This window comes from Mastomys coucha, unplaced genomic scaffold (assembly GCF_008632895.1).
Source record: "Mastomys coucha isolate ucsf_1 unplaced genomic scaffold, UCSF_Mcou_1 pScaffold5, whole genome shotgun sequence".
Classification (NCBI taxonomy): domain Eukaryota; kingdom Metazoa; phylum Chordata; class Mammalia; order Rodentia; family Muridae; genus Mastomys; species Mastomys coucha.
This window is the reverse complement of record NW_022196911.1, coordinates 81,288,924-81,305,217: the sequence shown is the minus strand read 5'-3', so window position 1 is coordinate 81,305,217 and position 16,294 is coordinate 81,288,924. Positions and strand designations below refer to the sequence as shown.

Here is a 16,294-nt window from a genome sequence, read left to right as displayed (position 1 = left end):
TTTCTTAATATCTGACTCTGTCAAAATGCATTGTGTTGTGGGCAGTGTGTTGGCAAAGGCCAAGAAAATCAAACTGTACAATCTGACAACACCATGCCACAAAGCAGAAAGCATGGCTGCGTGGAGGAGTCTGGTTTTCATTAGTCAATACTGGTTTTCAAAACTTGTCATTGCTTTGTTTCTTACTATAGATCCATGTACACAGCTGTGTGTGAGCATGTTTGTGTGTGTGTGAACATGTCTGTGTGCATTCTGAACTCTGTACTAACTCAGCTGCCATTGAGACTCGTGTGGGCTGGAAATGAAGGACATAATCAAAAACACACAATGAAAACAAAGCACATTCAATTTCTACCCATCCCACCCTTCAACGTGACTGTGGAAACAGCATCAAGCTTGAGGCCTTACCCTGTTCGTTTCGTGATGGTCCCCAATGTCATTGGCTGTTTGATTTGTGCAAGAGGCGTCACTACCATCAAGCTGGGGAGGGGAGAAAGCCGGGGGTTGCCAGGGTTGTTGTTGGTAAAGTTATTGTAAGAGTCTTGGCTGTTCAGCTTCCCTGCAGAAAGAAACAGAAACCAGAGCATCACTGACAGAAGCATCCCTCCTTCTGAAAGGTTTTCGTTTAAGAAAGAAATCAAGAACTGGTGGGATGGCTAAGTGGGGGAAGGCATTTGTTCCAGAGTACAGATAACCTGAGTGGTCTCCAGAACCCACATGGTAAAAGAAATCAACTTCCTACAAGTTGTCATCTAGTAGCTACACAAAGGCAAATGAATGTGTGAACAAAAATGAATGAAAACAACAAACAAGCAAGATAAGATTTAAAGGAAATTGATACAAGTATTATGAAACTTCATATGGACTGGAAGAAACCAACATTACAGGTCACAGAAGTAACCACAGCAACTAGTTTTAGAGATTGCAGATGGATTTTTGTTTTTCACTGCTGTGTACATGTGCATAAAGGTACATGCACGCATGTGTACACATATAGGTCCGTGTCAGGCATCTTCCTTAGTCGCTCTTCACTGTATTCTCTAAGACAGGATATTGAACTGAACCCAACATGCTGACTCAGCTAGGTAGGCTAGATAGTGAGCTCTCAGGTATGTTTCAGCCCTCAACACTGGGAATATGTATCTGTGCTGTTGGACATGGCTTTTTACATGAGTGCTACAGATCGAAATTCAGGTTTTCACATGTATACATCAGCAATTTACCAGATTTCACAGCCCCCAGAACTCTTGTTTCTAAAGGCAGTGTGGTTTCTTTTGCTTACCCTTAGGCTGCTGTTCTGACAAGAGTTCACTATTTCATCTTGCTATGAGAACTATAAAAGCAGCTGGTTTGCCTTTTGATGGGTACTGAGAAGTATGGATAGTTTTTCCTAATATGTACCACATTTACAGATTCAATGAAAAATGATGTCTGGTAGAGAATTCCAGAAAGTTCCATGTCCTAAAATTTGAATATATACAATGCAATGAGCACCACCTGAAGACACATAAATGGAGTAGAATGTAGACATAGCCTATGGTAGGTTCCCACAATTTTAGAGTGTCTCTCTACTACTGTTAAGCATGACCTTGTTTGTATACTTAGGCCAAGAAGCTATGACTATATCAAAGCTCAGACTAACTATGCAGCCCTGAAAGACAAGAATGGCATCTTCAATTTTGAAGATGGTGACTTCAAAAACAGACATGGGTGACAAAGTGCTGCTTCTCAAGGACATTGGCTTGTATCACTCCCTGGAATTAATTAGTATGCTAGGGCTGATAAGAAACTCAGGCACAACAATCTCTGACTCCCCATACTAGCAAATACCAATTTCATAAAAATAGTAGAAGTGATTCATACCTTAGCTGTTAAAAAAAATACAATCAGACTATGTTAGACATACACAAGAGAGAGCCTTAAGGAAAAGATGAATGGATATTTGTAATACAATAAAGGAAAAAACTTTTTAAGAGTTGAGTCACTCTGAGTGACTTATATTCTCAAGGTTAATAGAGACAATGGTTGACAATTCATTATCAGATGACTGTGACTGTATTGAAACGAGGACCCAACATTAATATGTCACAAGCTAATAAAATTCAGGATCTGTGTATGTCATATACATTTATCAGCTATTAAATATGGATCTGATGAGTGTCCCAACCTAAGATAAGGCACTGTGGGGGCTCATATTCCTCTTATCACAAACCTTACAGCACACAGAATGAAGATAAGTACATATGGCAACAATTATTTGGAAATGGGTTCATAGACCACATGGGAAGTAACCTGGATAGATAGAGTGAGAGGACAGGGCAGCTCAGGGCCTGAAGGACAACATAAATAAAAGAACTATGCAGGGATGCCATTGTGGGAGCAAAAGTAGTGTCTAAATATCACTGCTAAGGGGTACCATGACACTGTGGGGAGATAAATTTATTTCCCTTTTAGAATCCCCCCCCCCCTTTCCAGTACTATGCATCCTAGGCTGGCCTCTAGCTCAAGGTCCTCCTGCTTTCAGCCACCCTAGCACTGCAGTTACAAAGTCTTTTTTGTTTGATTTGTTTTGTTTTTGTTTTTGTTTTTGTTTTTTGAGACAGGGTTTCTCTGTGTAGCCCTGGCTATCCTGGAACTCACTCTGTAGACCAGGCTGGCCTCAAACTCAGAAATCCACCTGCCTCTGCCTCCCAAGTGCTGGGATTAAAGGTGTGTGCCACCACTGCCCAACAGCACTGCAGTTATAATGTGTTCTTTCTTGCCAGGCCTAGGAGGAACAGTACACACTAATAAAAATTCTTCAGGAAGGAAACAGTACAGACCATAAGCTCACTGAACACTACTGATAAGACATTTTTAAGCTTTGGAATGAATACACCTTAGTGGTAGAGCCCTTGCCTGGCACAGAACTCTAGAATAGGAGATAAAAGAAAGACAAGTGAATAATGAGTGAAAGAGGAACAATGTGATTCCTCGGGATGTTCCAATGTGATAATTTTACTGGCCAACACTCAGCAGCTTCACTCTCTCCCTAGGAGACAGAACAGCACAGAAGGGTCTAGAGTCTCCTCAGCCTGCCCCTGCATTCTCAAGCACTATTTGTCCATAGTGTCCTTCTCCTGTACTGTGTGTTTAAGGTGTAGCCTCCATCTGCAACACAGCAGGCAGGGGTGTGCAAAGTTGTGTAGACTTTACATTTGTGTTTATGTTAACAAGACAGGAAGAGTGGTAGTGTCTTACTTACAAAATACTAGATTTGGCAAGAAGTTTATAAATAGATCTCCTTAATAGCATAGCTATTAAATATGTTCTACAAAATGCCTGAACTGAACTGAACTAGATATCAGTATATTAACCAGAAATCCTATTTATAATAGCTGTTCAAGAAATATCTAAAGGTTGGGAATGGAGTTCAACTGTCAGAGAATCGCCTTGCATTACCAAAGCCCCAGGCTTGCTCACATCACTGCATAAGCCAGACAAGGCACACATAACTGTGATCACAGCACTGGGAAAGGATACAGGAAGACCAGAATGCTTAAAGCTGTTCTTAGCTGCATATTAAGTTCAAAGTTAACCTAGGCTACATAACACTATCAGAAAACATAGAAATGAAGAGGGAATGAAAAGGAGAGGGGATGGGGGAAGGGAAAGAGAGAGGTAGAGATAAGAGAAGAAAGGGGAGTAAAAGAAAAAACATAAAAGAATAAATTTAGCTAGAGAGAAGAAAGATCTCTTAGGCAGTGTTTGCCTAGGATACAATATGCTAAGTAATTTGGAAAGGAAACAAAAAACTTTAGGAAAGACATCTATCTATTCTTATGGTTTAAAACACTCATCATCATTAAAATGCCCGGCTTCCCAAAGCAAATTTGATACAATGCCTAATAAATACCTATGACCTCCATCTCAGAGCTAGGAATGAGAATTCCAATACTAAGGATTCTCAGTAAACAATGAATACCCAATAGCTTCTCAAGCAAAGCCAACCTAATAGAAAGCAATGCAAAGCTAGGAGTGAAAACAAAGAAGCTCGTCTTCTGGATGTTAACACAACAAGGCGGCTCACAACCATGTATAACTCTAGACTCAAATGTCTAACACCTTCTTCTGGCCTCCATGGGCACCAGGCATACATGTGGTACACAGACAAATATGCAGGAAAAACACTCATAAAATTACACATAAATTAATAAAGTAAAGCTCTGCTTGGCACCTGTAAACATGAGTAACTTTTATATTTTCATGGACTTGGGAGGTAGCTCTATGCAGAAAGTATGAAGACCTCAGTTCAATCCTTTGAAACCAAGAAAAAAAGGGGGAGAGGTTATGGCCGTGGCTTATAATCTCAGCACAGGGGAAGCAGAGACAGGAAGATTACTGGAGCACAGTGGTCATTCTGACCTAATTGCTGGATTCTAGGCCAATGAGAGATACTCAAAAGAGGTATATTGTATTCCTATAGACAGACTGATGGCCACGCACACCATCCACCACCATATGTGCACAGAATACAAATGAATAAAATTTCAACTAAGAAAGAAGACTATGCAAATTACCAAATAACTGACAATGAGGCGAGCTAGTGACTGGTAGGCTTCCATAGGAAAATCCTACAGCACAGGTGGAGAAGCCAACTGTTAGGGAAAAGAAATCTCAGATAGGAAACGCCCTGTAACCGATGTAGACATGAGATTAAATGACTGCAACTGCACAGAAGACACTAACAAGGAGACGATGAGTCTCTCAGTATCCCTGCTTCTTTAACTCCACAGCTGGAGGCTGACTGGGATCACAGTCTGCACTCAGTCCTGATCAGCAAGTTCATGGTGGTGGAGTGGGGGGAGGGAGGGAGAAGAAAATGAACAGATGATGTGAAAAACATGTTACCACTGACATCTGAGAAACCACTCAGAGACAAAGAGAAGGAGTTACTGTTATTGTTTTAAAGAACAACTTAAAAAGGGAGATGAAGCACATAAATTTTGCACATACAGGAGTTTCCTTGTCAAATAGAAACTGAAGGATAAAAAGAAAGAATCGTGAATGATGGTATCAGGTTTGTAAGTGAGGGACAGCACAGACAAGTTTCAGTAGCAGACACAGCGATCAACAGTTCGATAAGCACTTGCCAAATGAATTAAATCTACTTTCCAGAGGAGGAAGGGGAGAGGAGCTGACACCCCCGCAACAATAGGGAAAAATACATTTTTTGGAGAGATCTCAAAATACTTCAGCAAAGGCCAAACATGGTAGCACAGGCAAAAATCTCAGCAACTGAAAGGCTCAGGCAGAGGTTCAAAACCAACAAAGGCTATGTAATGAACCTTGTCACAATTAAAAGGGGAGGGGATAAAGGGACAAGTGAGCAAGCCCATGATGTGTCCTGCTCAGACTCATGCTCATCTGGATAAGGAGCTGCAACTCCATACCTTTAGGAACACAAGTGGACATTTGTCTGCAGTAAACTGAGGCTAGCTCTCTGTGCCACAAAATCTCGCTGTGAGAGTAAGCCCAAAGGTGTTCTAAGTGTAGTGTTTATGGACTTGGATTCCATCTTCCCTACCCTTTCTTTGTGCCAACCCCAGGAAATAGTTTAGGAAAATGGGAAAACTGAGGAATTCAAGAAGATGCCACCACACACATCAGCGAGACCCTTCCTGTTCTCTCTCTTCACCATAGAATAGACACTGCCTAACTGTAGCTTCAGAGAGAGACTTCACGAAGCCTTAAGATCCATAAAACACTTCCACTCCATCATACTTTCCCATTCTTGTGGACACAAGACCTGCAAGTGAAAAATGCAGGCAGTGGTGGTGCACGCCTTTAATCCCAGCACCTGGGAGGCAGAGGCAGGCGGATTTCTGAGTTCAAGACCAGCCTGGTCTACAGGACAGCCAGGGCTACACAGAGAAACACTGTCTCGATAACCCCCTCTCCCCCCAAAAAAATGCAGTGAGAGAGAATGAATATTCTCAGAGGATTCCTGGCACAACCAGACAGAGGAAGTCCCAAAAATCTCATGAGAAAATGTTCTCCTCTAAGACTCCCACCCCAGCTATTTAGGCTTAGGCTATATAGATAAACTTGCATAAGCCTTCAGGCTTTTGGGTCTTTATCCAAATCCACCAGAGCTTTGATCCCTTAGAGGGAAAGTAGTCTCCATGATAGATGGACATCTCATTGGAGGGTTGGGGAGGGAAGACCAAATTCCAATAAGATCATTTCTTGACAAATTAAAGCAGATTCTATGGCAGATCAGAATATCATTTAAAAATCTGAACTGTAAAAAAAAAAAAAAAAAAAATTCTTATCATGCTGAAAGCTCTGATTCTTCGGTTTGACCTGTTTTCAGTTGTGTTTACTGTCACTGATCTTACAGTGGAAACTGAAATAGAATCTGGGACTTCAGGATTCCAGCACTGACTTACTATGCTTATCTGAAACTTATTTCTATCTCTGGAAAGAAAACCACCTCACATGCTTACTCCTGACTCCTGCCACCTGCATATAAAGAGCGGGAGGCTTCTGCTCGGAGACATGGCTTATACGTCATGCAGACACAAGGTCCCACAGATACGGGGGAGGTGGGCTGGGAACCACACGTTCTCATCACTGTCCCACACAGCACTTCCTCAAACATTTTATACTACAAAACTCACAGGCAAATGGATTACATTGAGGATGAAAATGGACAGAGGAAAAAAGAAAAAAAAAAAAACCAGCGTGCTTTGTGGCTGCTCTGGAGAGCGGCGTACCAGGTCAGGTTTGCAGAGCGTCATATTCCCAAACCAGCCATCATTAATGGACTCACTTCCACAGGAAAGAAAAAAAAGCCAAGAGTCTGAAAACTCCGGACAAAAGAAATCCCTGCAGACAAAGTAAAAACAAATTAAAAGACCCATTATAAAACACAGATGCTACAAGGAAAATAAACTTTCCAAGATTTACTGGGCTTTGACAAACTAGGACATTTGTGGAAAAGCCATCAGCAGCAACTCCCAGGTAATGTGGGAGGAAGCCTGGCTCCTTTCTAGTTTATCTTTACCCTCTGTGCAGAAGCTGCCAGGACTGGATTCCCAGCTTCTGGATGCAGGGAAGTGAGAACATGTGAACGAGGCAAACTGCCAAGCACGAGACATTTCTAAGGGAAGCAAGACCCTGAAAGTGCTGAGCACTTCACATTCTGCTGAACGCGAGAGCTACTATCAGCACACTGTGTGCATGGACTTCTTCAGGGCAAATGAGAGAGGAAGCGAACGAACACATGAATGAAAGGCCATCCCGATCCTCTCTGCTGCTGGATCACACCATGAAGCAAGGAAATGGAAACCACCAAACTAATGTTCAGCAGATACAGCTCTGAGAGCTCCTGTAAGGGGGAGCTCAAAGTGGGAGACAAATGAAAATCCCATTTCTGGACAGGTTAACAGAAGCATGAGATACATGTAGTCATGAGCCATAGAAGATTCCTTAAGAGGGAAAGCGGTGAGAAAGAACACAGACAACGGACAGTGGGGTATCCAGAGAAGACTCTTAGGTCACTGGGGATCTGAGGACAAACAGGCACAGAGATGTTAAGATTCCTTTACAAGAGCACGTTAGTGTGCCCACGGGACAGCATAGTTAGGAGGTCTGCTGTTTTCTAGGTTTTCCTGTGCTCCTTGGATACGACGCCCTAACCCACGTCAGGCATCAGGCAAGCTATTTAAAAGGGCTTACTACAGACACCATCCATGTCTCAGCAAACCAGATGCCTCAGTCCAATTGGTCTGTTCTCATCAATCTCCATACACTAAAGGAATGTGCCACCGTTGAGGGGCTCTGCCTCTCACCCCTTCAAGTCCCAGGCTGCAAGTAATGACAATTGTATTTGGAAATTAAAATATCAAGGGCACCCTCAAACCCAAACTTGTGGGTTCCTGGCACTTCACAAATATATTGAAACACCCTTTCTCCAAATATTTCCTTATCTCCACCCTCCTCTCAACACTCTCCCTGCTCTGTCTACCCATTCCCAGAGGAAAAGCTGGGTGAGAAGCCCTTGGAGCACAACACAAAATCCAAACTGTCTGTCTGCTTTTAATATCCCACCACGGACTCGGTGGGTATAAACCAGCAAAATTTACCAAGGAGTTTCAAGTTAATTCTGAAGTTGAAAAGTTGACTTCTTGACTCTGTCAAAAAGAGTACAATGGAAGCTTGTTCTAAAACAATCACTGGATAGTCGGGCTCTGCAAAACTAGAAAGCCTGCTTAGCTCTTGCTTGGTCTAATTTAACATTAAAGCATCCTCAACTAAATCTCAACTATTATTTAATCAAAATCAAATAAAATCCTTTTAAAAAATATGTGTACGTATTTTTTTAAGTGTCCAGTGCAAACTGGAATTTCTAGCACATGGGTTGCTTTTGGTCAGAACAGGAGTGCCTGTCGCTCCCTCCCTCCCCCAGTCCCCTCCCCCTCCTCCTTTCTCTCTCTTAGATGAGGATGACAAGCTTCCCAGCTGCCCAGCAGTTCCTGGACTCTCAGCCTCCTTTCTGACCTTTTCTCAGGCATGTTCCAGTATATTCTGCACTCTACTCAGTAGGAAAAGGAAAGAGCAGCGCCCTGGTGCGAGACAGTGCCTTCTGACCCACAGACCAGGCTGCGCAGGCCAGGGAGCTCAGCAGGAGATGGAAGGAAAGAAAATTAGCTCTGGACATGGAGGCTAGACACACTTTACCAAACAGCTGTGTGACTGTAACAGAGGCAAACTACCCAAGGCTGATCCTAACCGCAGTTCCTACTGCGGGGATTGTTGCTTCTTGGGAAGGCAGCAGATGACAAAACATTGAACATTTTAAGAAACTGAGCCTTCAGTGAAGACACCATAGGGCCACCTCCCAGATGGACCCCTCCATCCAGATGGGACAAAAAGGGACAGTGTTCTGAGAGGACAGTGCTGGTCGCAGATGACCTGAGGTACCAGTGGGGATATTGTGATTACAGATCTAAATAACATTAAAGTCTTTCTTTAAAATCTAAAATAAACAAAAATTAAAAATTAAAAAAATTAAAAAAAAAAAAAGAAATTGAGCAAAAACATTGGTTGCTTTTTCTAAGAAAACTTCCTGGTACCAGAGTAATCACTACAGGTAGTTAGGGGAAAAACAATGCATGTTTTTCAGGTGGAGACAGTTATTAATGATATTCTGCTACTGCACACAAAATGGCCCAGAACTCATCATCTGATGCTCTCCATTATCAAGGAAAATTAAAAGTATACTTCCCAGAGAACTGGTGTTATGCCATTATATGACTGTTTTAAACATATATTTATACATGGCATATCATACTTGTGTCAATAGGTCAACAGGTAATTCTCTTGTTCTTTTGTGATTCTCGGGATAGCCTCCCCTTGTCCCTCACTCCTAAAGCGCTGCATGCTATTTTAATGTGTAATGAAAGCACTTCCTGGACTTAGGAGCCTGATATGTAAGAGTAAAATTTAAAAAGAAAGTCACTATTACAAAGCTTGTATATACAGTAAGTATAATTTACACCAAAAGGGCAGTTTGTGGCTAGAATAGGGAGTGGGGAGAGGTAGGGAGAAACCAGGCTGCCAGGAAGCTGTGCAGAGGAGAGCCGGCTACATGGCTTGAGTAATCAGAGGGAGAAAAGAGCACAAAAGTGAAAATTCAAATTCTACTGAAAATTTTTTTTAAAAAATTGAACAACATTTTAACATTAATGAAAAATATTTTAAGTAAACGATCTATTCATGATCACACACACAATTAAACAAGTTAACACCAAATGAATAAAAACTGTGGCACATTCCTTCAGTTTCTTATCTCAGAGCACTCCTACATTTTAGGAGCAAAGAAATGTATTAAGATCCAGTGTTTTTAATCCTTGATAAGCTTTACTAGCTCTAACTTGTTTTTTAATATTAAGATTAGACCATGGTGCTCATTTAACAGAGTTCGTTGAAAACACAGAAAATGGTCAATAATTATTTGGATATTCATGAAAAAAATGAGACAGAGACTGGCTATACATCCTCTAAATATGACACACATTAAAACTATTGAACAAAGAGAAAAGATTGTGAGCCTTTTCCCCTAAGATTCAAATCCCTGCCCCAAGTTGTAGTTCCAACATATCACTCCAGCACTTTAGAAGCTGAGGCAGAATCACCTTGAAATTGAAGCAAGCAATGGCTAAACAGCCAGTACCAGGCTAGCCAGGGCTACACAGCAATCCTGGAACACTGTACTCTGCTCTGAAGCAAGCTCAGCTCAAAGGTGAAAACTGCATATTTCAAAACATCAGAGACTGACTGATACCCGTGAGAGCAGCACAGCACAGCATCCCACCTCAGCAGCCCGCCTCAGCAGCCCTCCTGATAATGAGATAACTCCTCATCGTTATCTCACAATTGATTTGTACCTTGACACAGAGGAGGCAGATTTACCAAACTCTACTTCGTTTACATGGGTACACATATGATGTATAAAAGTATCAGGAGTTCACTCAGAAACAAAAACAAACAAACAAACAAGCAACCACACTGTGCACTGAATTAACTGCAATTACTAAAATATACTTTCTTTTTCTTTATGCAGTTAGCAAGTTTGTTTGACCATTTTCCCAGTATGACCTTGAATTCATGGAAACCCTCCTTTCTCTATTACCCAAGATCAGAGACTGCAGAGAAGTACCAGCATAAAACTCCATAAAAAAGTACTAAGTAACACAAGGAAAACTAATATGAACAATATGAACTTTTTAAACCATCCCTCCTGAGGGACAATTACATGTTAAAATCGAAAGTTTTACATGGTGACAACACCTGAATCCTGGTACTCAGCAGGGGGAGCCTGCTGGATCAAAGATTGAGGTCACCTTTGGCTACACAGAAATTTTAAGGACAGCCTGGGCTATAAGACTCTTTCCTAAAAATAATTTTTAAAATAGTAAATACATGTTATGTTGAATAACAAATATAACTAGAAAAAATAACCAACTTTCTTAATAATAAAAAATTTAAAGATTAAAAATTAAAATGGCAGACTGTCTTCTCCGCACATCCCCCAGGCACTACTGTTCTCTGGCCCTTCACCCTCCTCCACTGCTAACGGAAGCCTTCCTGCTTATTACCCATGACTGTTAAGAATATTTTCTGGCTCTCTTTCAGCATCATGACTCAGGTCATGAGAAGTGTCAAAGATGCATTTCCTTCAGATGGGAACAAGCACCAGATCTCAAGGGCACACAGAGACTGGAGTGCGGTGCAAAGGGCTGCATCAGCAGTCCCTGACAGAAGGAAGATAAACCCATTTGTACTCAAATGTGTTTCCATTTCCAGCTTGAAAACAGGTGCTTACATACAACAGTTAAGGGAAAGAAAAAAACAAACAGGAAACTAATGCTCAATTTTAGCTCCTTAAATAACCAACAATTCCTAAAATCAAACTGTTAGCAAAAAATAAAATAAATGATATAAACTTAGCACATTTTATGAATATTAGAATTAAATCAAGATCAAGATGGCTAGCTTTAAGTTTGCAAAAGTGTATTCATGAGTTAACCTCTACACATAAACCCTTTCTATAGAATATCCTTGAGCACTGGAAGCACAGGGTGCTTTCATGAGCAGCCTTAAACATAGCACAACTGTAGGGAACAAGTCCTAGTCTCCCTGGGATCCTCAACTGTGAGGTCCTGGATCACTGCAGGAATACCACATTCATTTATCTATATGAGAACTGATCTTTTTTTCCACATCTATGATTTTTATAAAAGCTGAACCTGTTTCATCCTGTGCCATCCCGCTAGAGTGAACAACTGTAAATCATTTGCTACCCAAGATAGATCTTGACACTGAACATGAAAAGCTGGTCTCTTCTGCAGTCACCATGCGCACAGGACTCCTCTGTCCACTTTGAAATACTTCTCTCTGGTGCCTCATTGTGGCTTGAAAAATTCTCACCTGCACAAACACTTGAGCCAAAGTGAGCAGCTCTTCCAGTGACCCTGAAATCCCTTTCCTCTCCTAGTTGCCTTCCAGCTCCCACGCCATCCACCGTGGAACACAAGGGACCATCCTACCTCCCAGGGCTCAGTGTACATAACCTGGCACAGTGTGAACCTACTCTTCTTTTTCTCTTGTCTTTCATAGTTTAGCCATTGTGTAAACTAAAATTACCAACAACAGATTTACAATTCCTGTTCAGATAATTAAATCTCAATACTACTCTGCCTACAACACTCAACTTGAACTTGGTCACTAGGCGTTGCAGAAATTAACAGCACTAAGAGGCATCTGTCCTGAGAAGGATACCGACTCTCCTTGCCTTCTCTACTTTCTTCAAGACCAAATACTGGAAACGTTGTTTCCAAATTTCTTTCTCATGAGTACAAAGAGAACAACAACCTTTCCAGTCTCCTCTGGGATAAGTTATCTATACAACACTTTGTCTTTCACATAAACATCTAAGATGTCTGCCTCTGCCTCTGTGATTCGCAGAAATAGCTCTAGAGCAACAGAACTAGCACAGAATTCCTACTCACTCTTAGAAAAGAAAATAACAGTTTCTCCAAAGCTTTTTTTTTTTAATTCTAAACACTGAAATATTTTACCCCCACCAATTATCAAAACCCGCTTCAGAGTTTATAGTCTTAATCGTGGTTTTGTGCCTGAAATGGAAGACAGACTGATCCCTTCACAGGGAAAAGAATGAATCATTTTGTATTGACTTTTACTTGCACGTATGGGTGTTTGCACGTGTGCCTGTATGAGCCCACCTGCAATGACATCAAATTCCAGGGAACTGAAGTTACAGACAATTGTGAGTCAACTTGTAGGTAATAGGAGTTGAAGACAGGTACTCTAGAAGATCAGACCACGCTCTTAGCAACTGAGTTGGGGGACTGGAGAGAAGGCTCAGCAATAAAGAAAGTTAAATGATGAGACAAAAGCAAACGACTGAAACAGGAATTTTTATGTAGTGGTCAAGGACTCCAGGCCACTGAAATGAGTACTTAGTTTAATCACAGCAATGAGGTCAGGGGCTAGTACTTCAAAATCATCCAGTCGGGAGTACAACGTCAGTCAGGACTTAGGAAGAAAAATTAAACAATGGAGATAACAGCTAAATAAAAAAAGAAAAAAGAAAAAAAAGAAAAAGGAGAACAAAAACCTGTAAAAACATTAAATAATAGAAAATACATAACATAAGAAAAAGACTTGCTAATAAGAGAAATGTTCAAAGAAAAGTCTCTGCTAGAACGCATTGTGGGGATAAGAATACTGTAGGACACAGGAAGGTGGCAATAGGGAATCCCTCACAAATACAAAAATACAAAGCACAAACAGAAGCACCAGGCCCAAGACAGGAGATCCCATCTCACAGGATTTCTAGAAAGGGGCATAAAGGTGAACAGTAGAGAAGAAATTACCAGACATGGAATGCAGAGGCCACTGGGGAACAGGCAGTGCAGCAAGCGAAGGAAGGACAGGGCCAATCAGTGTAAGAAAAGAGACATGACTTAACAGTTCTAACAGTGCCTGAATCATGGCATCCAGACAACTGCTGGTTTTTAAAAAGGCAGCTCACATATGCTCCAGGACAGGAGGGCTGGAACCACACTGATAGCACTTATGAAATAACACAACTAAAATGTTTCTATACACAGCAAGCAGCCATCAGGAGTCACACATAGGAACTGAACATCTACACAAAGTACTCAAAAGAGCTGTAAGTTGACAGTAATACACAGTCCAATTCCTTGTGAAGAATTTGGAGAATAAACCACAGAAAACACAATAAAAAGAAGAGCTGTCACGGCATCTGCTCGCAGGGTGACCAGGTTCAAGCCTTGTTTACAGTAATAGAAAAGCTGAGAGCACACTGCCCTCTAGAGGCATGTCTCATTAACCATTAAATGATAACCTAAACTATTCATGATTTGCAAATGCAAATTTATATTCATAAGCAGAAAAAGCAAAATGAAAGATTGTAGTTGCACCAAGTGCTAATTACATTTAATTGCTATTTACTTTATATTTTAGTTGCATTTATTTTATGTAAACAACATAAAAGATTACAGTAGTTAAATTGGATTTAATTTTATTTTTCAAACAATTTTAGCGTGTACAGCAGTGCACTTTAATAGGCTCCTGAGGGTTTTCATAGCTCACCTTACTTCTCTCACATATGGGACTACGTACACCTCCATTTGGCTAGTGTGAGTAAGTGCCTGCTTATGTGTGTGCAATGTAGAAATTCCATGCCATGTTTCTTGTTCTATTGCTCCCCTGGCACCGAGTCTCTCACAGACTCCAGAGCTTTGCAGGCCCAAGACTAGCTACCCAGCCAGCATGCTCCAGGGATCCTCTTGACTATTCCTCCCAAGTGCTGAAACTAGAGGCGGCTCCTGCAGGATAAACTTGCATGTATATAGCAAAACTACACACTACAAAACAAACAAACAAAACAAAACAAAACAAAACACCAAAAAAAACCCACTATATGTCCCTTAGTACTTCTGTGAACTGCACACTACTATCAAGACTATAAGCTACTGCAGCTGCTAGCTTTCTCTGAGAGTTTTTTCAATTTAAAAAAAAATATTGAGATGAGATATCACATATCAGCACAGGCTGGTCCCAAATTCATGACACTCCTCCTGCCTCAGCCTCCAGAGTACTTAATCATAGGCTTGTGTCACCACATCCTGGCTTCCTATGTGGTTTTTAAATTAGACAACCTGCTGTGTGAGGCCAGCCTTTCCCAAACATTTGCATAAAGAACTCATCTGCTATCTCTGAACAATTACAGAAAATGACATGAAAATATTTAAAATGTGGATGGTGTTGGTGTATAGTAAATGTCAAAATGAGCACAGAGTTATGCCAACATTTTCAGAGGATGCCTCGGGAGCCAGAAAAACATTAGGTTTTTAAAACAACAGATTAGAAGCAAGGCTGCATTGACCTCAGGCAACAGGCTACAAGGAGTGAGTAAACCCCAGGTGCTAAGCGACCCAAGGAGGGCTCTCCCACATGACGTGTCTGCACCATTTATATACTCTCTGTCAGATGAGGCATGAAATTTAAAGCAGAACTTCAGTGCACATGATTGATTTTTCTTGGCAAAAATTAAAACACTTATGGAAACTCCACTCTACAAGTAAACAGTGACTCGGAGAACAGTCAGGACACGGCAGGCTGGTGCTGACTCTCCCAAGGAGGTGAAGCTATGTGGAGCAGAGCTGTGTGGCTGCTTCGTATTTACAATGTGATGCGGTCTGTATCAAGAAAACTCCCTATCGACCAAAGTAAATAACTACAATAAACCATCAAATGAAGGTTATAAACAGTCTCCAAGTGGTAAGACAGGAATGCTGTATACACAGATGCTAAAAAGAAAGAAATACTGCTGGACTTGTAAGCCTTTTGCTGAAACATAGCAGTTCTGGGTCCAAGAAATGAGAGGCCTCCTTCAAAGTCCTCAGGTTGGGAGGGAGCAGAGGCTGGAATTGAGCTGTCAGAAGCTGCGGGCGTCTTCCTTCCTCAACCAGCCCAGAAAGAAGCTGGGTTAGGGGGACATACTCAAACCTTGGGAGCTGGAGGCAGGAAGGGGGAGCAGTGATAAAGGGTAGCCTTGGCTACATAATGAGCCACATAGTTACACATAACTAACTACATAGTGAGGCCAGCCTGGGTTATACAATGAGACTAGAAAGAACAGGGGAAGGGAAACAGGGAGGGACAAAGGGGCAAGGGAGGTCGATAAGTCTTTTAAAGGCTCATGACAGGGTGCACACTATATTCTTAAACCTAAAAAGAAAATCTTTTTTACAAAAAAAAAAGAAATGGCAAAAGTAAGCCAAGCCTGACTCTTCACTTGAGGTCAATCCCTCAGGCCCACATGGGGAAAGGAAGACAGGCAACTCCCAGAGATTGTCAGGAGCATGCATGTACACACACACACACACACACACACGCACGCACGCACGCACGCACGCACGCATGCACGCACACCACACATGCATGCATGCACCTAAAGGAAAAATGTAAAAAGCTGAGGTGTACACATCTATCAACTATGTAAGCTCACGTGTGGAACCATGACTAGTGCCACTTTCAACTTCAGATTTGTACCATCTCCCACTTCAGAAATAGTCACAAGCTAATGTCCCTACGAAGGCAATTAAAAGCCTCAACGAAATAAGTTCAAATTTTCATTCAATAATATTCATTGTTTGCTTACACTGTTTTTTTTAAAAAACATGGGAAATGAATC

General features: G+C 41.4%; 1 protein-coding gene across 12 annotated transcripts in view; it reads right to left on the bottom strand.

Moving 5' to 3' along the window:
• Bcas3 (BCAS3 microtubule associated cell migration factor) overlaps positions 1-16,294 on the bottom strand; it is a 484,435-nt gene that overhangs the window by 304,180 nt on the left and 163,961 nt on the right. For all 12 annotated transcript variants that reach the window (XM_031354430.1, XM_031354434.1, XM_031354429.1 and 9 more), the window contains one exon: positions 409-559. In XM_031354430.1, the coding sequence (XP_031210290.1) occupies positions 409-559 (151 nt within the window). The remainder of the gene's footprint in view (positions 1-408; positions 560-16,294) is intronic.